The sequence below is a fragment of the Grus americana genome, chromosome 10 (genome assembly GCF_028858705.1).
Source record: "Grus americana isolate bGruAme1 chromosome 10, bGruAme1.mat, whole genome shotgun sequence".
NCBI lineage: Eukaryota > Metazoa > Chordata > Aves > Gruiformes > Gruidae > Grus > Grus americana.
In genome coordinates, this window is record NC_072861.1 from 11,374,512 (window position 1) to 11,398,913 (window position 24,402).

At 35.4% G+C, this 24,402-nt stretch overlaps 1 protein-coding gene and 1 long non-coding RNA gene across 5 annotated transcripts in view; one reads left to right on the forward strand and one right to left on the reverse strand.

Moving 5' to 3' along the window:
* DMXL2 (Dmx like 2) overlaps window positions 1–24,402 on the reverse strand; it is a 54,453-nt gene that overhangs the window by 11,484 nt on the left and 18,567 nt on the right. For all 3 annotated transcript variants that reach the window (XM_054837321.1, XM_054837320.1, XM_054837322.1), the window contains exons 11-30: window positions 23,066–23,343; window positions 22,231–22,924; window positions 20,308–20,429; window positions 19,171–19,260; window positions 17,686–17,803; window positions 16,846–16,965; window positions 16,143–16,370; window positions 13,710–15,389; window positions 13,299–13,409; window positions 12,362–12,531; window positions 10,937–11,034; window positions 10,621–10,786; window positions 9,404–9,668; window positions 7,576–8,672; window positions 6,303–6,494; window positions 4,620–4,696; window positions 3,846–3,976; window positions 2,926–3,174; window positions 1,193–1,374; window positions 707–837 (exon numbers count right to left, since the gene is read on the reverse strand). In XM_054837321.1, the coding sequence (XP_054693296.1) occupies window positions 707–837; window positions 1,193–1,374; window positions 2,926–3,174; window positions 3,846–3,976; window positions 4,620–4,696; window positions 6,303–6,494; window positions 7,576–8,672; window positions 9,404–9,668; window positions 10,621–10,786; window positions 10,937–11,034; window positions 12,362–12,531; window positions 13,299–13,409; window positions 13,710–15,389; window positions 16,143–16,370; window positions 16,846–16,965; window positions 17,686–17,803; window positions 19,171–19,260; window positions 20,308–20,429; window positions 22,231–22,924; window positions 23,066–23,343 (6,199 nt within the window). The remainder of the gene's footprint in view (window positions 1–706; window positions 838–1,192; window positions 1,375–2,925; window positions 3,175–3,845; window positions 3,977–4,619; window positions 4,697–6,302; window positions 6,495–7,575; window positions 8,673–9,403; window positions 9,669–10,620; window positions 10,787–10,936; window positions 11,035–12,361; window positions 12,532–13,298; window positions 13,410–13,709; window positions 15,390–16,142; window positions 16,371–16,845; window positions 16,966–17,685; window positions 17,804–19,170; window positions 19,261–20,307; window positions 20,430–22,230; window positions 22,925–23,065; window positions 23,344–24,402) is intronic.
* Window positions 593–15,145, forward strand: LOC129210940 (uncharacterized). Of its 2 annotated transcripts, XR_008578676.1 has the most exons (6): window positions 593–658; window positions 5,175–5,328; window positions 6,590–6,657; window positions 13,741–13,866; window positions 14,007–14,155; window positions 15,013–15,145. It is a non-coding gene; the product is annotated as an uncharacterized LOC129210940 (long non-coding RNA). The 2 variants fall into 2 exon arrangements; XR_008578675.1 differs by lacking the exon at window positions 593–658 and having other exon boundaries at window positions 4,910–5,328.

Consider the following 24,402-nt stretch of genomic DNA (forward strand, 5'->3'; position numbering starts at 1 on the left):
CTTCCTCCAGATAAGAATGTGCATGTGTGAGCCTCTGCAAGACTGAGAATTAAGTACAAGCCCCCTGAAACACCTCCTGACATTCTCCATGAAATCATGATGAATACAGACAAGACATGGCTTGAGTTTGGCATTCATGGCAGAAGCTTTCACACCGAAAGAGTCTCACAGATAGTAAAGACACCAATCCTATACAGCATAGCCGTAAGGACTAATGAGAGACTTGAAGAACATGTAAGAGCCATCATTCTTCTCCATTGTTAAAATGCTGAGGTCATCCACTTTATTTCATATCTTGCAACATTTTATCTTTTAAGTGTTCTATTTAATCTGCCCCTTATTCAGAAACTAAAGATCATGATTGAATCGGTAGTTTAAAATGTCATTCTAGAGCTGGCATTGTGGTACCTCATGTTCTTTGTGTCTTAAAAAACAAAGATAGGGTTTTCCCCCCCCCCCTCCAAAAACCACAAACCACACAGCTTTGACCTCCTGATCCCATTTTTTAGGCAAGTAAATGGGGAACTGTTAACTGTGATGAGAATTTGTGACTTCTGTAATCCCATTGCCACAGTTAAGTCTATCCACAGTACTAAAATTGTTTGACTTCAACTGGATGGTGCAGAGGACCTGTATTTTCTTTAATTTGGAAGCAAAGGTAAGCACATGACATAATTATTCTAAAATAGTGGCAATTTCTGCTAACCTGTAAGAATTGGCATCTTTGTGTTCCTGGATCTGTACATCAGAGAGGAAAGCATCATCCTCTTCGTCATCACTGTGCATGCTTTCATCGGAATCATATATAACACCGCTGTCTGATAAAGGAAGAAATGGCTGCAAAACAATAAAAGTCTGCTATAAAAGCAATTTTCTGATGTCTTAATACTCAACTCTTACTTTAGTTATCACTGTCATAGAGTTTAAATGACAACAACTTAACCTATAAATGTTTCCCTAAAACATAAACAAGTAGCAAGGAGGAAAGTGTTAATCTTGATTATTGGCAAGAGACATGTTTTGAAAGTGAAGAGATAGACTTGTAGGCTCTTCACCTTTTATTACGAAGATAATATTCCACAGCTTACCATGAAGAGCACTCAACATTTTCACAGTATTTTTGTCATTTAAAACTTAACAGAGAAGAAATATGCTTTTATAACTATAACTTATATTTTCCATTTTAAATTACCTTTGCCATAAAATAGTCCCACATGCTAAGTTCTGGAGGAATAAATTTCTCCCTGTAAGAGGGTCTTTCTGCAGGTACAGGTGGTGGTACAGTGCTATCTTTTACTGGTCTTCCTGGCACTAGCATTCTCATATTAAACCGACGGCGATGTTTATCCATTTCTTCTGAGGGAAGAGGTGGTGCTAAATGCAGGTAATTTGGAAAGCTGATATTAATATTGCGTCTTTAGAAATGGCTACATTTTATAATTGAAGCAACTAAAACCATTGTTATTGGTACTAATTTCTACTGATTCAGAAATCAAAGCCAGTCTAAATAAAGTAAGTGTAATCATACAAAAAGTTCACTTATGATTAATTCAATAAATGTGGCATTTATACATTGGATGTATCATCAGAAATACAATTTATTATCTGGATTAAATTCTCAAGAGATGTAGCTTTTAAGTAAAAAGCTTTTAGCTGAAAAATTTCTCAGGAAATGAAGAAGTTTTGAGAAATAAAATAAATAAAATTTCACTAAACTGTAAACTGCACAAGTAACAGTAGTTATTCAAAATATAAGCCAAGGAACTCTTAAGATAGCAAAGAAAATTTGAATAGAGAGACAGGCTTTTTGACAACTGAAGTCTATTTTAAAGTGTTATGATTTAAAATGTCTTAATAGTTATCAAAATACTAATATGGAATATGTTTTTCCAAGTGTTACTGGCCAGGCAACATTGAAGATTACGCTTACTTTATTACAAAGGAGCTAGATATTTAAAAACTTTTTTTTTTAAAAAGCCACTACTAACATTCATCTACACTGCAAGTTTTTACAAACCTTCATTACCATCCTCTGAAACATCAGAAGCTGTAGCAGCTTGTAAGTTAAAGGAAAACAGAATACATCTCAAATGACGACATATATAAGTTATTCATATTAACATCTTGTGAAAATAACTGCCCTAAATGAGTTTAAGTTATTCCATGAATGACAAATATCTTTTGTGCATACTTATAATGGTGCATTGCCTTATTATTGTTTTGGTTTACATTTCAGATATGGAACATCTAATTTTTGTATAATTTTTGAGCCTATCGTCGTTTTGAAAGTCTGTGTGACATGATTTTCAGTATTGTTGCAGTGTGAAGTCTATGACAAATGGTTGTATTTGTCTCTAGAGCCTGAATTCAATCTCCACTTTTGCTTCTCCTCATGTGGTATATTAAGACATACTCATCTCTGCAAAATTCCTGGTCTTAGTTAGAGCTTACATGAACTATTCTTCTGACAGATCAAGTTGATATTTCTTCTCTGTGGTCTTGTGCAAGGTGAAATCATACCTTGCAGTAGAAATTGGTTTCAGAAATACTGTTTCCAAGTTACTGCAGTTGTTAAACAATAACATTCATCTCTCACGTAAAGAAAACCATAGGTATTAAACTGTCTAAAAAATAATGACTGAAAGTCCTGTGAAGTGTTATAAGTAAGCATCTAATAGTAATATTAGCAATATAATAACTGTACAATTTTTATGGCAAATTCAGAATGTGCTGGATGCCTTACAAAGGACAACTGCAAGACTAATCTTTTTCTGCTTTTTAATTAATGTAACAGTTTTCTTGCCAGTAGATACTTAAATTCTGCTTGCTTGGGTTTTGTCTTTAAAAGGAAGGAACTCTGGCCTACTAGCTTACTAAAACGTATAAAATGCAAATCATTAGTATGACTTTTAAAGAACAAAGTACCTGGAATATTTTCTGACTGCCTTCGAGGTTTTACAAGAAGTTTCACTCCTCCACCAAACACAGCAGCCCACATTCGACTGTTCAAAGGATGGGCTGCTAGTCGAAATAATTCATTACATGAATTGGTTGCAAGGGCGTGTATAAGGAGACTCAGGTAGACAGCTACAACAGCTTCACAAAGTAGGATGTTTAACTTTGGTTGATCTTCATCCTGAGCTGAACTTAAGAGATTTATAAGTGAACTCACACCTGCAAAGAGAAAAGAGGAAAAGTTCTATGTTAAATGAGTAGGACTACAAATGGAAAAAAAGGAAATGTTTCACCTCTACATTTTATGTTAAACATATACTGATAGTCAATACTTTTATTCAGATGAAACATACTATTAATATTTTTCTTAAAATCATAAAGATCAAAAATTTTAAAAACTGCCTTAGGTCTGGGACTTCTGCATTGTACTTCTCTGCAAATACAAGTTCAGCTTGCCTGTGAAATTCCTGCACTGTTTCCACAGTTGACCTCAAAATACTAAATTTATGCTAGTACATTGGAGTAGTTGTTTTGATAGCTATACCAAGTAATGCATAAATGTAAGACAGTACTGTAGAACAGCTAACAGAAATAGCTTTGCTAGGGGGTGAGGCAGACTGGAGGAAAATATTAAAGGATGACAAATTATCAGCTTATTGAATTTATCCTGAAGATCATGGTCTCTTCTTCAAGCAAGATGTTTGCCAGATAGAAAGTTTATTTGATACATGAAAAAGTTAAAGGCTGTTATTAATCTGAGAACTAAATCAAAAATATTTATCCATCATTGATCATCCATTGTTTCATCCATCATATTACAGGACAGTGAGATAATTTTGAAATGTGGAGCTGGTCCAGTGGTGCTAAAAGTAATATTATTTTTGTCTCACCAGGCCACTGAGCAGGAGATGAGTTTGGAGTTGCATGCTCTTCAATACTTTCAGTCCTCAGTCTGCGTCGATCACTCAAAAGCAGTCCTTGATAAACCATTCCTGTAAACTGATTTGCTTCTGTTTGACTGCTAAATACAAATTAATTTTTTTCTGATGAGAAAGGATTTTACAATATTTTTGTAATAAAGTACAGTATATACACATGCTTCTCATTTTAATCAGAAAATGCAACATTTAAAATTCTCTAAAACTAAGTCAGGATTTTTATAATTTCATGGTATACAAAATATTTTTATTAAACTTTAAATGCTTCCATGTGGCATTATCAATTTTAACGTGATGTGCATAACTCCAGATATAAAAAATATTTTTCAAAAATTTTAATAATATATTTGTTCCGAAAGACTTTTAAAAAAATGTTTTTACAGCATTCTTTTCCACTTCCAGTTTGGAATATAAACTGCCCGAAACCTGACTTCAGTTAGTCTCCAATGTTTCCCCTGCACCCCTATTCAGCAATGGATGTGCTGTGGAAAACAGCATTCAAATATTTTTCAGAAGCATCCAAAGTGAGAGTGACACCAGACTTACCTATTACTTATTGGAAAAATCTGAATGATTGGTGGTGTTATATCTGTGTAAAATTGATCTGGCATATCAAAGCTAGCAATGTGTAAACTGTATTATAAGTATTTATACCCATACGCAGATATTTAATACCTTACTCCAAATACTCCAAATGTAGGACTGTAAGAAAACTTCTGGTTTTACCTGTAGCTGTGGCTGTCACATAGTGCTTGATAAATGGATGCAGAAAGCGAAGCTGCTAAAGAATGAAGTGTGTACACCTAAAATAAAAAGAGCCAATAAACGATACATAAGTTACATATACAAGGTGAATAAACTACAATTCTTTCTAAACAGCATTGGAAATGTGTTATGCAGGAATGTTCTAGTTTTAAACCAAGTGCAGGAAATAGTAACTGAATGGTACTTTAAGTTAACATACAGGACTTTGAAAATCACAACTGCTTGTTCAAGATCATTTGGTTGCAGTCAAAACTTTCTAATCTTATGTCAAGATAATTAACCTTACTGTAATACAGAACTGTCTCAATGAATGAATATACTGATGGAGTGATTAAGTATGTTTTGTTATAATGAATTTGATAGAATGGTTCCTAGAAGCCGTATTATATTACACCACAGTTCAATGTAACAGTAGTTGCTCAATATGCAGAAAATACTGACGTTTGTGTAATCATTGTATGATTCTTTTATCTATAATCTCTTTTTTACCTCAGTTATGTGCTTATAAATTTCCAGAAGTCTCCAGGAGTAATAAGAATAATACTCTCTAACTGCCTCACAATGCAACAGAAACACTTCAGTTCTTAAACAGAAGAAATTGAAGGATTTCTTGGAATGCCCCGTGAAATCCAGAGTGTGAAGAAAATGGTGCTGTCAAACTGTTAAAAATGTAAACTTTTTTAAACCCACCCTGTGTTCATTTCCATCTTTACCTACCATCTTTCCCTTTAATCAAATGCTAGATGTAGGTTAAAGCTATGAGTTATCTAAATAGTTGTTTTACAGTTAGGAAGTGCCAGCTTTTTCTGAATTCTCTTTTAAAAGAAAATGCATGTGAAGTAGGAATTTTTAGAGTAAGAAAGATGCTTGTTGTAGCATAATGCAGGGTGGAAAAGGAGTCAACTGATACAAGAGAGAAAATGAGATGTAAATGAGCTTTTGGGTTACAGTTTTAGAAACTTAACTGCCTTGCAGTGGGACAACCCATTTAGTTTCCTAATTTTTCCCTACTTTCATTTAGTTAATAGAAATTCAAATTAATGAATATGAATAGATTTAAACATATAAAATAATGATTTAGCTTCTTACTAATTAACTGTGTCATAGTTTGAGGGTCTTTGGCTTTTTTTCCCTCCGTTTCCTGAATTTGAACAGAATTTATTCACCCCAGAGTATGGACGCAGATAAAGTAATTCACCACAATTCCTTAAAAACCAGTACACTTGAGGAAATTCACGCTAGACTAAGTTTTATAGTATCTATATTAATAGAAGGTCATAAAGTAACTTAGTTTCCTATCTCTACTTTCATTAATCTCCCTACAGGATTTGACCAGAATAATAATTAGTTAACTTACATGATCATGTTGTTTTAAGAGCCATGAATTCAGTGGTTTAGTGAACATTCACATTTGGAATGTTTTCTGGAGAATGACCAGAATTTGGATGAAAGGGAACTAACCAGATTCAAAAAGATGTCAGAAAGCAAGTGGTTAATTAGCATTTTCAGTTTGTTGCACTTAAGTCAGTATTGTGGGAAGGGTAAGTGTTGAAAAGTTGGCTCAAACACTGCATTTTATTTTTGCATGCTCACACCCCATTTTATAAAAAAATAATTTAGCACTTTCTGAAAGCTTTTCCTTACCTTGACATCTTCAATATTAGGATGTGGTGGTGATTTCATCTGCACAATAGTGTAAAGAATATCATGGATGTGGTTGTTTAAATACAGCACAGGATTAGCTATCACGGTTTTTGTGGATGCTATGCTTGCAGAAAGCAAAGGTAGTGTTGTGGGTAATGGAAGTGGAGACTGGAGTTGTTTTACAGTAGTTTCCTGTTTAAAAGAAAATATTGTATTTAAAATTATTGCTTTGAAAAAAAAAGGTTTTTAAAAAATTGATAATTTTACATCTTAAATTTTTTTTTCAGGGTTATTTATCCTCTTCCACAGCTGTCTCCTCAGTACAGAAAAGATTTTACTGTGTTTGATGTCAAAAGTAAGTTCTTATTTACTATAATAACATGGATCAGACCTGATAGTCAAGTTTGCTGGAACACTTTTTGATTTGCTGCAGGAAGAGTATTTTTATGTAGTTCATTAGGAAGTGTTGGGTTTGTCTATTAAGAAACACTAACTAAAAATGCACTTGCAGCAGCATGAGTTGACATAATACTCACTGGTCTGAGTTTAATAACAAAAGTTTCAAGTGGAAACGAATAGATTTTTTTAATTATTCTTAAAAATATGTGCTAAGCCTAGTACCACTAAAACAGTTGTTTACTGCTCCTATTTGAAATGTGAGACATCTAGGACTAGAGCAAGTTAAATGACTTGCCCAGTATCAAATTATCTGCTGTAGCTCAGGTTAGTCATTAATATTTCCTGGGGAAAAACAATCTCCTTTTGTATGAAATAAATGTAGAAAATGCCATAACATAGTAAAAGGGAGCATTACCCTGACTGACTTGTTATTACTTGTTGAGCCTTGCAGCGAAGATCCCTTGCATGATTTGCAGAGGTGTAGGGAATGAGATCTTGTCATATTTCAGTAACAGTGCATTTAATGTATTATATAGACACTCAGAATACTGTGATCAAAATTATAATTTCATTGGAAAACACATATATAATGCTGCAACTGTAATAGAAACAGCAACATTTATATTCCAGTTATATGTAGCTTAATCCTCAATGTCCTATAACAGATTCTTAAGAACCAAATAATCAGGATGTAAAAAAGCAGCACACGTAAATACCAAGTTCTTTCTCCAAGAACGTTTAAGTGATCTTGACCATTAGACTGGCAAAACATAAGAAGCATCTATCTATCTAGGCACAAACTTAGGCATTTGACAAAACTGACAGTCCTGAACTGTTCATGCTGGTGAATAGAAATTAGTTGAATTTGTTTTACCTGCTGTGACTCTTGCAGCAAGAACTTCAGTTCCATTCTTACAGAGGCTAAACCACCACCTTGTGCCCCATGAAGACTACAATAACTTAGAAAAACTCTTAGAAGAGCTTGGTTCTTCTGCAGCCACCACTTTCGTCTTTCAGCATGTTCTCGTTTTGCTTGTAATCTACGTCTTTCTATCTGGTGCCGTTCATACGAACCAATATCTGGCTTATCCGTAATATCATCATGATCAAGTAGATCCCCATTTACTTTGGTGTATGTTTTACAATAGTCTTTGCCCCCTGTGTCATGGTTGCATATTGCATGCATAGCAGCAATCTCTTTTTCAAGCCAGTTGTACAGCTGAAATCTGAGCTTTCCTCCATCTACTTCATAGCCTGTAGCCAAAGTCCTCAGTTCAGTCATAAGGATCTTTAAACAGGCTCTGAACTTCAGTTGTTCAGCAATAACATCAACCTCAGTGTCTCCTGCATCAGAAATCTCCCCATGTGGTGTTTGTGAGATGGTGTCTGAAGTTCTCTCATCATCTTCTCCATTCTTAGAATCAGATTTTGAGTTTTTCATCATTATACCAACATCCTTGTCCTCTTCATCTGACCCATTTTTGTCTTCACCCCAATCAAGAGTAAGGGGCTCATCATCAAATGTTACTGCTGGTTGGCTCCAGTCAAATTGTGCTGAAGATTCAACAGTGTTCTCCAAAGCAAAGGAAGTTGAAATTGGCTTTGACCAGTCTATATCACCACTTCCAGCACCATCCCTTAGGGCTTTAGAATCTGAAACACCAACCTGTATTGGAGGACTAGATGAATCTTTCTCTGCAGCTACAGTAGACTTTTTTCTTACTTTTGGAATTTTGGAAAGGACCTCGAGAGCTAGTACAGGGCAGCCTACTTTAAAATGAGCATTTGCAGTAGTGAAGAATAATTTTCTTTCTATAAGATTAATTTTATCAACAAAGCTTTTCTCAGTTTTTAGACCTAAGGTGGCCAGAGTCCCTTCTGGTGAGCTGAAGTATCTTCGGATGAGCAAAGGGTGAGTCCGAAGATAATTGTAGAAACTGAATACCACAGGATTGCACGACTTGACGATAACTAAGGAATTAAACAGATATGAAATCTATTGAAAATGGCTTTAAAATGGTATTATTCTGTTTTGTAGTATTTCCTGCATTACAGAGATTTGTCAAAAAACAAAGACAGTTTTGGGTGTAGTTGCCAAAACAAAATGAAAAAAATTACTTATTCCCCACAAAAAGATTAAAGGTATGAGCTGGATGAGATACTAAACTCCCTCATTTGCCTCACTCTTATATTCCACTCAGGTAAGCCTAAAAAAGCTGAGATGATCAGCCAGGTAGAGATTTCCCCAAGGGACAGAATGTGCCACAGAAACCTATTTAACCACCTGTCACTTAACATTCATCTTAGAAGAGACAGGATAAGAGATCCTGCTAGAACACTGCTAATCCCTAGAAGCAAGAATGACAATTTAAGTCCACTGGAATAAAGACTAGCCAGCATTCAGTGGTAGAGAGGCATTGTAGGGAAGTACCAAACAACAAAGGCCCTCCTGAGCTTATCTGGCAGCAGAACTAAGTTCAGTATTGGGGGTTTGAAGACAAGTCCTTGGAAGAAATGGGAAAAACTTTTTTTTTTTTTTTTAAGAAGTAGATGAAAGTGAGCAGGCCAGTACATAAGCCAATTAATGATTTCAGCATAATGGCATCTCAGGAGAAGGGACTGCGTACATACACAGAAAGTATTTCTCCTTCTCCACTTTGCCTTAATAAGTTTGTTCTATCAGACTAATGTTTTTCCCTTACCTGGGTTTTCATCATCGTCTTTAGGTGTTTGTTCCAATAACGTGTCCAGTGCTCTAGTGTAATCTTTCATTATCCAGTATGCAATGCTTCTCAGAAATGGATCAGAATGCAATTTAGTACAGCTGAACCCTGCTCCGTCCTTATGGCAACCCAAAATCTTTTCATAAAGAATGGAGGTGTATGTGACAGAGGTTTCAAACTCCGATTCATATAAACGAGCAATAACCATAGCCAACTGGATGTCTTCCATTTTCTCAAGGCACACCTACAATAAGAAGTGGGGAAAAGGTGGCTTTATGAGGGAAAGGTAGTTCTTTAAAATAAAAATGAAATAAATAGCAATATATGTTTACAGAACAGATAATTTTTGTTCTCATCATATCTGTTCTTTAAAGTATATATTTATCTTGGGGTCAGAAATGTGCTAAGTGATATATATCTAAGTAACATTTTCTTTCATGTTTGTAAAGAGGTGTACTTTCTTCTATTTCAGGAATTATGATATGCATAGCAGTACATCAGCATGTCAAAAATCAATATGGCAGCAGTAAAGATAAAGATGTTTATTCTACCTAGTAGAATAAACGTAACTCCCAACTTTTATGTTAATACACCCCTTGTAAGATATTCTTCACACTGTCTCATATGCAGAATTTCATCTCTGAGGGAAATTCTTTATGTTCTCAGGTAAAGACAAACATACTGCATAATAGGCAGGATAACTAAAACTTCTCTAATTCCCATTCTCTCCTGAGAGGAACTGCTTAGGTTATGATCCTGCTTACAGCTCTCACCTCCCTTGTGGCAGGCAACATCACAGCTCCACTAAAAAGGGATCCTAGGGCTGTTACAGAACTCTTCTTTTTTTTACTTAATGTTGTAACAATAGGTCATGCAGAATAGCTAGAGGCTGAACAGAGTGCTACAACTTAACTGTGCTGATCAAACAAAGTTTTGCCAGAAGGGTCATGACTGGTATTCCCAAGGGCGGTTCCACTGAGGACTGATGTATCAGAACAATTATTCTGGCCTTCAGATCAGCTTCCAAGCTGCTTTTCACAGTAGTGTGGAGGTAAATGGTATGTCTGCAGGGCACAAGGGGGTCATGTGTGGACATACCACACCATTTGTGCAAACATCAGCAGAGAACAGATGGTAAGGATACAGTTACATAGGTCAAATTAGAAACTGAAACTTAATTTCTCAAAAGTGGGTACCTCTATAGCATCTTTCAGTGAACCTGCTAGCAAGAAAAATGCAGCTGATTGTTCAAAGCGCTGTTTTCCCAACAAAGCAAAAGCGTTTTTTAAAGCAGCTTTGCGCCATCTATCTTCACTGAAGTTGTGGCTGAAAAAGGCAGTCATCTTTTCATCGTGCTGGGACCTACATAAAGAAATGCAATGTATACAACTAATTATTACATAACTTTAGCATACAATCACTTGAACAGCACCACTTTAAACTCTAATCTTGAATGAGTTCTGTTTTGCATTCCTGGTTCAATTAAGAAAACTTAAAGCTAGCAGAACTCACCTAAACAGACCCCACACCACTGCCTTTTTCTTCATAGCAAGGTAAAAAAGTGCAGCATCTAAGGCATCATTGTTCCTCTGGAAAGAAGCTTTTGCAACCTGTAGTAAACAAAACCTACTATTATTACTGAAAAAATAAAGGCTGCATTTAGCACAGTATCATATGCTCTCTGTCAGGAAGGATGGTCTAGGTGCCTATTATTTCTACAAAGCAACAGTAATTTATGTCAGAATGTTTTATTCATATGTGATGGCTCTCATTACATGGTAAATGTTCTTAAGAGTCAGAAAAACAGCACTGCTGCAGGTATTAACCCCTCTCAACCACAGCAGGACATTACAAATGTGCAAATAATCTTTTCTTTAAAAGAGTTACAGTAGGTGGTACTATTAGGTGAAATTCCTCTTGCAATCCATTATTTACATCAGCTAATACAAGCTTTTCTTTAATGAACGCTGTTTGGTTTTTGTATAGGACTCAAAGATGTAATTGTATGTGATTTGGAGTACTAGGATAATTAAGTTTTTCTCTTGGATTCTTTGAGTATCCTGTAACTTTTTTAATGTATTTTTACAACAGATGACTTGGAAATTTAGTAGACTAGTAAGTACTGGTGTTCCACAGACATTTCAGAGATGCATTATTTGTTGTACTTAGAAGTAAAAGCTAGTAATTATTCAAATCCATTAAACTTCAAGATACAAGAAAGGTGAATGAAGTTCTTATTAAAGCAGCATTTAAATCTCATTGGTAGCTATGGGAAACAGTTTTAGATATTATCTCAAAAATATATTGCATTTTATCTGCTATTAGACCTCCCATGAGAAAACTCTGCATGCAAATGAGATTTAGTGTTATTTTGGTTTTACATAATATATGTGCATATTTCTATAAAACTGTAATTTTGTGACTCTTCAGAAGAGTAAAACCTGCATTTATTTGCAGTTCAGATCTTTTATGTTCTATACTACTCCATTATAAATAATACAAAATTTGCAAAAAGACTCTTTATGTAGTTTTTATTGACTAATATTTTTAGATATTTATTTCTTAAATGAAACCCACTACTGAACACAAAGCATAATTCCATGTTTAATTTACAGATATATACTGTCTCATATACCTGAAAACAAGATTCTTCTTAAAATAGAGTACTTAATATGATCTTTAACATACTGTAAAATATGGGGGAGGGAAGTGCTTCAGAAATGGCTTTTCCCTAGATCAATGGTATTATATTTTACTACTGAATAATGAAATTTGTAACCCAGGACTGCTAAGGTCAGTTGGCATAGAAAGAACTAGTTCTGCAGGCTCCTGGCTAGGCTGGAGTACAAAGGAATCTGCTATACACAAGTCACCGTGCGTACCTGTTAAGGCATATCTAACAACAGGTAACTATAATTTGTAAGCAATAATAAGTACCTTCTCAATGCACCGTCGGAGTGTGTTGATATTCCTGACCCACCAACCAATACCCATAGCTCTTAGTTCAGACCACTGTGGGTCTCCCTTCTGGATAGCAGGAATCATATTGATCAACTCCTCCTCAGCCTCAGAATGAAAAGCCCATGCAAAATGGCAGGTGGATAGGCCTAAACAACAATGTAAGATAATAAAATTCAGAAGATTGAGACTTGTTAATAAGCAAATGGATTATGTCAGAGATGCAAGGTGGGATCTCCAACCCAAGAGCTAGGTAGATCTGAGAGAGGCTGTTTCCCTCAACAGGAAGTAGAGCTGCTAAAGGAACAGCTGAAATATCTTTTTGCTCACTAGGGATGTCCTCTCCTCAGTGCTTCTTCCATCATTTTTCAGTATCCCATTCATATCCGTACTAGAGTTATATGGTGAAAGACCGAAGGAAAAATATTCTGTTATTGCAGAGGCAGACCCATCTGGGCCAGAAACCTTTCTGTCTGCTGCTTAGGTGGTAACTGCTTTTCTTTCCTGCATTTCACAATAGCATTTGCTCAGATTGAGCAAGAGAAAAAACCTGCTGTGCTGAAAATAATAAAATAATCTTTAAGGTAAGATAAAGCCATGCTCATGTAAAGCAGTATCTTAATTTCTCCAGCAGAGACAATGAAATATATATACAAACTATATGCTATCTGGTTGGGCAACTTATGCCTCAAACTGAATGGGGCGGAATCTGTTCTAGAGCTATACTGTTTTTGCTCTTCACAGTGCATGCAGGGAAGCCTATACTAAGCCTTTGCAAAATAAAGGCCTTAATGGAATAGCTATAATCTGAAATGAATATGCAGGTAATAGAAATATTGTATTATAAATCAAACATAACCAGGTCCTGTCAGCTTAGGTGGATCAAATGAAAGAAATACTTCGCTTTATGAAATACCTTGGTGAAGCAGCTGAACTCGATACAGAGGTGGGAGTGATGTCAGAAGGCAAGTGTGCAAGCGCATAGCCAACAAATATCGTAAACCACATTCATCTAAGGTATCTCTTCCTGTGAAATATAAAATTTTGACTTTTGAACATGCAGATGACTACAAGAGGCACATATACAACTTATACATTCCTCTCACTGCATATGATGCTTCTAAATTTGCCGAGAACCTGAACTACAAGTTTTTTATTATGTATGAAATATAAGTAGAGATTTATATTAAGTGTTTTTCTTTCTTACTGTATCTAAGCTGAATAACTGATGCTAGCTTTCAGCTTTGTTATCCCAAAATACCCAAAGACTAAGTTTACCTTTGCTAAGAAGAACAGGAATGTTAATTTAATAACGTCAGTTACTAACCTGAGTAATTCTTATCTCTGTTCTCATCTAGTTCAGTGCTTGTCGTGGCCACAGTGTCTGCCAAAGCTACAAGAAACATCTGCTCCAGTCGAGTGAGGCCTGGCAGACTTGAGTGCATCAGGTGGCTTGAAAGAACACTAGCATGTTCTCGGCCAAAGTAAGTTGGACCGTACTGTGACAGATTAATAACTTTGGATTTAGTCTCCCTCTTTTCAGGCTCAAAATCAGTAAAGTCTTCAGTTGTAACAGGCTGAATCTGGAATAGATCTGAGTAGTGATCCTCTGTTTTTCTCTTAGCATGATCTTCAGAGCCCTGAGGTATTTTAGAAGTTTCTTCAGAAACATATGTGGCATCTTGATCTGCAGCAAGCAGCGCATACAGTGGCAGTGGGGGAATTGAGTCTATCTCTGTGTAGTCTCGAGTACCGTCTTTTCCAGCTGTGATGGTATCCTTTGCAGTACTACCACTTACACTAATGGTGCGAGAAAGGTGGCGTTTAGGACCAGTTCCTTCTCCAGCTTCTGTGTCTTTAACTATTGCCACTTCTCCTGCAATACATTTAACTAAATGCGATAGAATGGCTTTGGCTCGGCGAACTTTACCCAGATCCATAAGTTCTAATAACTGGGTTGGATGATACTGGGGTAGAGTAGGTGAAAGAACATGAGCAGCTTCAAAAAGGCCACCATCCTGAATGACAGTTGGAGTGCCAAAAACATCATCCACAATACCTGCCCCATCAATTACACTGGTCTTCTTTGCTATCAAGCTTGTTTTGTGTGGATCTTGTGTTGCTGAGTCTTCAGTAGTAAAAACATCGCTTTCTCCATCACCAAACTTGACAGCGTGTTTCCACTGGGCATAAACATGCATTTCACAGTCCATTCCCACTACCAGTATACCATCTCTCACCCAGGACAGAGAAACAGGCAGTGAAGGAGTGCCATCTACAGATGATACCAAATCAATTGATCTAAGCAACACCCACTTTGACTTTATACCTTGTTTTATGCTACCACCTAGTGGTAAAGTAATGACAGCTACTCCCTCTTTACTGCTAGTTTGATCTGTTACAATTCCTGAAAGTCTTCCGTACATGAAGATGTTGGCGCCAACTCCAACTGTCAATATATGCGAACCATCTTCTTTTGATACCCAGTCTAAATGCACCAAATGCTTGATACTGGGCACCAGGTATTCGTCTTTATTCAAAAAAGCGTCTGATTTACTGTAAACAAATAAATTACTATCTACACTGACCCTTGAATCAAGTACACTTCCAACCTTAACTAAATCATCCAGATGAATTGTCTGTTCCAAAACCCATTCTGATCCTCCTGTAGACTCACATTCAAGTATACAAACATGCATGGAAAATTCTTTGGAAACAAACCCATTATGCTGTACGGGTTGTTTGTATGCTACTGCAAGACGCCCTGTGTAAGAACAGCTAACGGCAACTGGCCTTCCTGCTATGCTCACTGTACTGCTGTTGTCTTCTCCTTCATCATTCATTAGAGGCCATTTTCTCCAATGATATGTTTCCCTTTCTTCATTTTTGCTGTTTAGGTCTGTCTCTACAGTACATCTCCAGAACCGCACTCTGTTGTCTGAACACGATGTTACTATCAAATAAGGTGCAAGGCAGACTGGGTATATTGATGAAGAACTCAGGTGACCTGAAGTTAGAACAAACATATTTACTTTTAGTAATATAAAGCAGAATGCCTGTATGAATAAGGCAGACATAACACTGTCTAACTACTGATAGAGAACTTTGCAACCTGGTATTATTTTTCTAATTTGGAGTTGGGGAAGGGCAAATGTATTAAGACTGATAACAGTCTTGCAGCTTGAACGTTACCAATTACCTGCTTTTCTGGTCGCTATTCAAAGAAGATAAGCTGGAACTGAACTAATTCAAAGAAAGGTTGTTAGAATAATGAAAGGAATACAAAGCCTTAATCAGATGAGATTAAAAAAGTTAAGATTAGGTTCATATAGCCTACCAAAATGAAACCTAAGAAGGGAGGAAAAAAAAAAGAAAAAAAGACAGGAGAAGATACAGAAAGACAGACAAACAGAAGTTATAACTGTATCAGGTAAAAAAAACCCACTATATACCCACCACGTTAATGCTGCTAAATGAACTGCATGTATAAATTGTTCATTAATAAATTAAGACTAGAAGTTAAGTTTCAAACTATTAGAGCAGTAAGCGTCAGGAACAGCTTTCCTGTGGGAACTTGACATATTTATGAAAGGGTAACATGATATGGACACAATGATTTGAGAGCGCCTTTTTAGCCCCGTGTTCCCTGTATCAGTAAATCAGAATGTGATAGGCTGAAAAGATACAATCCTGTAAGTTAGGAGGTAAGTTAGTGGACCAACTGGATAGAAAGAAAAAAAAAAAAAAAGGTTAAATTTACCCGCTGAAGGAGTTGCTCTTATTACTTCTACACCAACAGGGAGATCCAGAGGTTGGCTATACACAAGTCTGGAGCTCAGAATGAGTTTACTAGCAGTCTGAAGATTAGCAATTGATGAAGATCGTGGAATGGGACTTATGCTGGGTGATACATCTGGAGAAGAATCCACAGTCTTTTGCTCAGGTACACTAAGCTTATTCTCTGATGACGTAGCTTCAGCTGGTTTTGCTATGTATAAAAAAAATTGCCAACAGTGTTAAAAAAAATTGTTTATAAGTAAGGACAAGGCATGAATATTCTATGATCAGATTTATTTTTATTAGCAGTGCTTAAGTTACACAGAAAATATTTATTTGACATATGCAGGCTGTGTTAGTTTTATTGCATGCTGTGACCATTCATTTTAAGATACCCATAACATTCTGAAATACTGATAGTTTAAAATAAATAATCCAGTGCTTAAGTACATTACTCACCCTATCAACAATTTTTTATATTGCTATTGGTATAGAATGCAACTAACATTTGTACAGAATCTTATTGCTTCTCTTGCATTGATTAAGTTATTCTGAAGATTCCTCACTTTGAGGCTTTTGCTTAACAAAGGTGACACAATTTGTTTTAAAATAAACCACCAAGCTTTAAATTTTATTTTAAATAATATGAAAGAAAAGTCTGTCTAAAGAAAATTACAGTTACTCACCTAAACAGGCTTGCACAGATTTGAGATGAAGATGCCACATCTGAAGAACAGAGCAGCCATTACTATCTTTTTCAATTACTACTAGGTAGAACTTTTCTGAGAAAGGTGGTGGACGATACCCTGTAATTTAAACGTGTTATCACTATCATGAGTTTACATTCAACAGAAATAATTTTCAATAACAGACTCTCTAAAAATTACTGATACTAAAAAACCCTGGTTTACTCTTCAAAAGAGCAAACAAAATATTCAAACAGTACCATTAATAACATTTTCAAATCAACGTTTTGTTTGCTTATAGCTACAGAAGAATTACAAAAATAAAGAGACTGACTTACAGACAACCTGAGTATCAGTGGCAAATCTAATTTATTAGGTATATTTCCCTTCCCAGTCAGTTGGAACTATTTTGCTAGATTGTAAAGACTTTTCCACCTGTCTGCTTTCTTCCTTTTTATTTTAAAGCTTTAAGTCTACTACCAAATTCCCCAGTTACTTTCTGTTGTATTAACTTGGAAGTCGGATACATTTACCTTATCATCTGGAACTACATATTGATGCAGAAAATACACTTCTGTTTATATATAACATTTAGCGTTTTGAAAAATGGACTTTGTCGTATAAGTTAAAACGTTTCACTCTAAGCAAATTAGAATGCCTTTGTTTAATACCATTACCATGTAAACAACAATTCATGTGAGCAACATGAAACAGCCATTTTACTGAATCCTTTTTAATGAGAATCTGTAGAAAACTAGCATATGCTGACTAGATTTCAGTATTCTTTAAGAATATTTTTGGTACTTAACTTCATTCATATTAGTTATTTTTATGCTATACCTTGTGATGGCTGGAAAAATATCTCAGTTTCTTTCCCTTCCACATCTTCCTTATGTGGTTTGTATCCCAAAATGAAGTCTTCTTGAAAGACATGAAGCAATTGTGTGTTTGAGCCACACTGAAACATTAAGTAATAGTTATGCTTCCAGAACAGTATAGCAATGTTTTGTACTAATGCAATTATTTCTTTTGTGCAGTCTAGCTACTGATGAGGATCACTTTCTTTTATAATGTTGAAAATTATTTTAATGCATCAGAAAAACTAAACATTTTCCTCTTATATTAAGAACAGCATATTCTAGAACCTGTTGTTTGTATATTCAAATAATTTCACTGAGGTCTACCATGCTAGACAAATCCTGTAATAACAGTTTTGCTGCAGTTATTGACAGATGAATTAGTATCTGATTGGGTTTTATTTCTTTAGATCTGGAATGACAGTGGCAAAAAACACTTAGACTTCTATCCCTCTTCAGTGGAAGACATGTCTGCAGTGAATTGTTTGGGAAATCTAAAAAAGGAATGAATTACAGATTTTCCTTCTTTGGGATATCTCAACAGCTGTCCTTCCTGACAGCAACAGATTTCTTTGCAGTGCCTCCACCTCTCTATAAAGGAGGCTGCTGGCAGTAAAATCCTTTCCTGCAGTCAAGGAAAAGTATGTCCCCCAAAGACAGTGATGGCAAAGTTTTCATGTTGCAAAACACCCTCTTTTTCCAGAGCAACATGGAAAGAGAGTATTCCCTGTACTCATCTATAAAAATTCTAGAAAAGTATTTTGTAAATCTGAACTTAAAATCAAAGATCCGATGTGATTAATACTTAAAAGATGTGGAAATTTATTGACAAATAGAGAAATACTTCTTTATATATGTCAAAAACATCAAGATGTCTAATTAAGAAATGGTAAACCTACACTGTTTTCACAAGCTGCTTTCCTAACAGAAAACACCACTGGAACGTGTACGATCAAAATAACTGTGACTAAGAATAAAGTGTAATAATACTATCTCCTCATTGCTTGAATTGTATAGCTGTATTAGTTAACAGATAAAAAGTTGTCTTACAAGACATATATGGCTATGAGTCCTACATTTTGGAATACTTAGGTCTAGTTTTTAGGTTCGGTGTTTTTTTAATGTTGTTCATCTTTTTGTTTGGGTTGGGGGGGGATTGTGATACTTTTTTCCCCCCCTTTAAATTATGACAGTTTATAAACCAGTCTTTACTTAAGTTTTGTTTTCATCAAGATTTATGCTTAGAAAATGTTGTTACACTAACAACAGGCTTTGAGCTCCTAGCAGCTAAAATAAAGTTGTCTAAAATGTTCAAGGTATCTCAACATTCACAAAAATTTAAGGCAGTCATCATCACCATAGAGAAGTGTCATCTCTTTAACCTCTTTCCAATAGATTAGGTTAATTAACAGACAAAGCTAATAAACACCTTTATGTGATACCCTTAAAGAGTTAACCATTTATTTACTTTGTTTGTTATTGCATCAAGTTCAATAATGCATCCTGGTCGAGCAGTAGATTGCTGGCTCACAATGTTAAACACTTCCCCAATAAGTTTCTGAAACAGAGAAAAATGAGAAGAGTTAGTATATTTTTCCTTCAGACAGAAGGAAATTGCAGTCATTTACAATAAACTGATGCTTTAATTTTCCTTGTTGACATAAACCATAACAGACTTCGTCCTGTTGTCATTTTGGCACTATGAATAATGTGTTTATCAAGACATTTGCACTGTTATGAATCTGCAACTATTCATAGGGATAGCACACCAGTTTTTATGGAAACTAAATGCTGTTTATTTAAAGTTTTATCGTTTTATAACATAACTTAGTATCTGTACCTTGAGAAACTCAAAATATACTGCTTCACTTTTGTTTAAAGCTCCAGGTTTTGTCACAACACGTAAAAAAAATAAATCAGTACAGCTTATATATGAACTGAAGGCTCTATTGATTTTTTGCTGGAATGTTCACAATCGTTGCTCCTAGAACAGATTCCTCAGACTGATCTGAATACTGACAGGCTCTATCTTGCAGGATAGTTTATAAAATAACAGAAGAATGGAAAGAAAGATAGATGTGCTTCTTTATACAATAGCAGTGCAAGGCCAGGCTTTACTTTGCTTAAAGTCAAAGAAATAAAAAGAATAAAAAAATTGCTTATTAGAGAAAAACTAGGAGCTAATATTACCCTTAGCAATAACCTGCCAATTTCCTCCTATCCCACCATGTCTGTCCCTCCTCATATATAGATGTAATTTAGGTGGATATCGAAGTCTTGCTCTTCTGTCTTCACCCTCCCACTTGCTCTTGACTCCCCTCTTTTGTGAGAAGACAAAGAAAGAAATCCTGTTTTTCTTTTCCCTACCAGCTACAGGTTGGGGAAACTTGTCAGGGAAATTTTATTTCACTTTTAGTAGTAATAGCTGCATTTCTGTCTGCTAATGTTTACAGACAGGTGAAAAACATGTAATTATGCAAGGTAAGATCCTATACACGGCATGGCAAAAAACTATACAGAACTAAGTGAAGGCAAACCACTGGAAAAAAGTTATCTTAATTAGTTTTATTTTAATTCTTTCAAACCATTGCTACATAAAACTTACAGATGATTCAGGGTCAGATAATTCATCTAGAAGTTTTCGTGCATCTACGACAGCTTGATAGAGTCTCAGGTTTTTGCCATCAGATGCAACAAAGCAAGCACTAGCAGAGTTGCAGTATGTACCTAATAGAAAACACAAAAATTTCATGGTTAAAGAAAAAAATAGCAGTCAAATGGCATCGGACATGATACCATTACAAGCCACTTTTATCTGAATAGGTTTCTAACATAATTTTCATAAAGTACTGGAGCAAAAAACGTAAGTAAATGTGTGCATTAAAACACCATTATTTGAACTTTGAAATAACTCCTTTTCTGCTCATTTATATAACTGAAACTTCTCATAATCTAAGCAGAATACATAAGTGTTTACAAACATTGTTCACACATGCAAAAACCAGTACGTAGTACACCTAAGGGAACGCTGCTGTTCCCTAAAACGGTTATGTTCTCTTCACTGTCACCTCCAAGGAGGTGCTCAGAACTGCTAACTCTAGCTTGCCTAGGTTGTCAGAGACAATTTAGAGCAGGAGGATAAGGTAAACTGTTCAGAAAAGCTATATTAGCTATAGCTTTTTTCCTTGTTTACTGTTTCTTCTTTTATCCTCTTTGGATAAAATTAATCTCTATGAATGTTCCCTTCTACCCTCCAGTTAAAAGTGCAGATATAAAAGTGGAGGGAGAAATATATCTGCAGCAGTGAATAATATATGAAAAACTGTAAGAGAATGTCTTTTTTGCTTCTCTACAGTATATAGAACAGGCTTGACACAAGGTTTTCTATTCTGATATATGTTTTCCTCTTACATTATAAGAGGGAAGCAGAGAGTTATTTGTGTTTAGAAGACTGCGTGGGATTCAGACAGCACAGAATGTTACGATGAGAGCAGAGAAAATTGATTTATTTTGTTTTAAATCAAAGATATGTTATCTATTTATTATGCATATTTAGGATTTTTGAGGTTGTACAACATCTTTGATACCCATTTAATCACTGCAAAGGTCAGACTGGCCTTAGCATAATAAAATGACCTAGCATTATTGGTATAAAATTTAATGTTACTTCCACAGCACACATGACATTTTTAGTATTGTATACAGAGATGACAACTACTACAACAGCATCTTTATGCTAATTCAAAAATAAGTATCTGAGTGGTGGAATAGAGTAACATTTGTGGAGATAAGTTTCCTAATTGCAATAGAAAGCCCTAAAATTAAATACAAAAACTGAAGAATTGTCCTAGGTCGTTATACATCAGATGATATAATGCCTGACCTCTGAAAAAGTACTGCTTGCAGTTCTGTAAAGTAAACGTAGAATATTTTTAAAGAAAGAGACTGTGTTCTAACTGGGCTTTTGTAAACCACTGACAGCCTGAAGAATTTTGGTATTGTTTCAGGATCTTCTAAGCAGAGTTCTTAGCCAGCATGTTAAAAGATTTTGATAGTGTAAATTTTGGCTGAAAACCTTTCCCAATAATTCAGATGTTCAAGTGGTCCAAATACTAGTTCTGTTCAACCCACTGCCTCCTGCAGCTGTATGTGGCCAACAACCCAGATGCCTAAGTCATCAGAACACCTGCATTATTAATACCATGTCAATACAGAGAACACTCAGTGAAGCTGCCTAAAGCACTGAGGAAAGTGTCGTCTTGTTTTTTGTGAGAGTGATGATTGCTTACACAAAGAAGTTACTGAATGTCAGCTGATCCACAGTAACTACAGACACACTCAGATCAAATGAAATGTTTTGAAGTATCTTAGCCTCAAATGAAATAAAAATGCTTAATTTGTGTAATACAAAGAAATTGCTGAAAAGTTAATATAAATATACTCCAAATACAATAATAATTTATTTTAACAAATTAATTATATAACTCACAGTGTTAACTCTATATGGAAACATGCTAAGTATACTCACCAAGGCAATAGCTGGGAATAAGTGTTGGAAGCCAGGCTACGTTAGAGAAAGCGGACGTATGAAGAGAGTTAATTCGAGCCAATTCAGATACTCCTCCAGTGTATGACAGAGGTCCTATAGGATCTACACGCCACAGAATCAGCTCACTATAGATTGCATTTGGGTCATGGAATGTGCGGGTTGCTGCATTTTTAAGTTGCTGTCTAGAAGAACCTTTCACATGTTTAATAGGATCTGTTATTCTGTTTATCCTGTCAGAGTCCCAGGAACTGTCTGATTCAGGAGTTAATAGAGCATTATGATGGGAAGACGTTAGCAGTAACGGTAAAACAGAATGGCAAGCTAGATCATTGAGATGAAAACGATGACCGCAGTACCTAAATTTATGTGATACAGTTAGCACAGTAGTGAAAGCTGACTTATCAGCAAAAGTAACTGCCCACTGATTGAGAGAGCCATCTATATGTTTGGAAATCATCATTACTATGGGAGAAATTATATTCATGTTTGCGCTGTCCTGGGCAAAGCTTGGTCCTTTATTTGCTAGAGTTTTATCTGGGAAGTCCATTGTCTTCTGATGTACAGCATTACTGTCTTTTACAAAGGCAGGGCAAGCATACATCATAATATTCTTGCTAAGGGAACTAGCATCTCCTGATGGAAATGCAACAGGAATCCTAGAAGAAAATGAAACCTAAAAAAGAAAAAAAATTAGAATAAGTTTTAGCTGTTTCACAGGAAGTACTTTAAATTCATACTGATATTCAGATATAAAAGGACACAATGATTGTTGATTAAGATCATAAATAATAAAACTATTTCAAATATACAATACCTGAACTTGTCGAAAGATGCCTGGAGTGTATTCATCTAAATATTTCACATGCCACACCAAAAAGGTACCATCAATAGGATGGATAGTAAAAAGCATATCTGGATTTCTGTTCCATTCAGTTAGGAGCAACTCAATTTTCCGATCTAACAAAACTGTTGGAAGAGGCACGCGTGGGCCTGCTAGTAGAGATGTTTTGGGGCTTCCCTCTCTTTCTCCATCCTCATGTTCTGAAGAGCCTGTACCAGTCCCTGTCTCTGATTCTCTATCTATAGACAAGTCTGCAACAGAAATGAAATGTGACATTTTATCCATTGCAAACATTTCCCTATCAGTTTCTATTCAAAACAACACAATATTTTTTAATCTGCTAATAGTACTATCTGATAAGAACATTCATGCACATTGAGGGTAGAAACAACTTTGGTCTGTCTGTACAAAAATATGAGGCTCTGGCCTTTGACTATTGCTTCTAACTATGCAATACAAGTAGTAATGAATATAACCGTAAAAATCTAGATACTTAGAGTAATGCCCTGCCTAAGATTATTCTGGTCAACTACATAAACCCACATATTTTATATGATTGCTGGTTCTATATTAATGTGTTGGGGTTTTTTATGTAGAAGGTAATCATGAAATATATGGTATGTAATCATTGATGAAGTAGTATGTATTGCATGTTCAGTAAGAATTATCACACACTTAACTACTGCATTGGTAATCTAGATTTGAAGAATCTAAGTATTATAAATGACACAACGTATCATTGGTTTACTGTCACTAATTGGTCTTACTGGTTTCTGTAGACAGATTTTTATTTTTACACATTCTTACTGGCCAACTGACCCTCCCACAGCAATGTAAAGTGTTTCTGGTAAGATATGTTTTCCATCCTTAATTTCAAATATGTGTCTCGTTCCCTTGTGAACAGCTACAGCTGGCATCATCAGGTGAGCTAAGGTTTAACATATAAATCTTACCAGTACTGGAAACAGTGCAGTTGCATTAAAATGGAGCTATATCCAACCCTTCTTAAAGCTTGCCATAAATTAGTATGTCATTACTGACAATCAGATTGTAAGATGAATAGAAAGCAGGTTTTAGTCATAATTTCATAGCTCAGTGGAACATATCCAAAATGGAAATGAAAGACAAAAGCTACCTTTCTTTTCCACTGTGTGTATCACTATTGTGTTTCAACGAAGAGTACCTCATTGAATTTTTCATGCCTACAATTACAGCAGCCAAAATTCCAGTTGTAATTGTGTATTTATTTTAGATTAATGATAAAATGTTGGCACTTATAATTCTTGTGCTAAATAATTTCATTAATTATT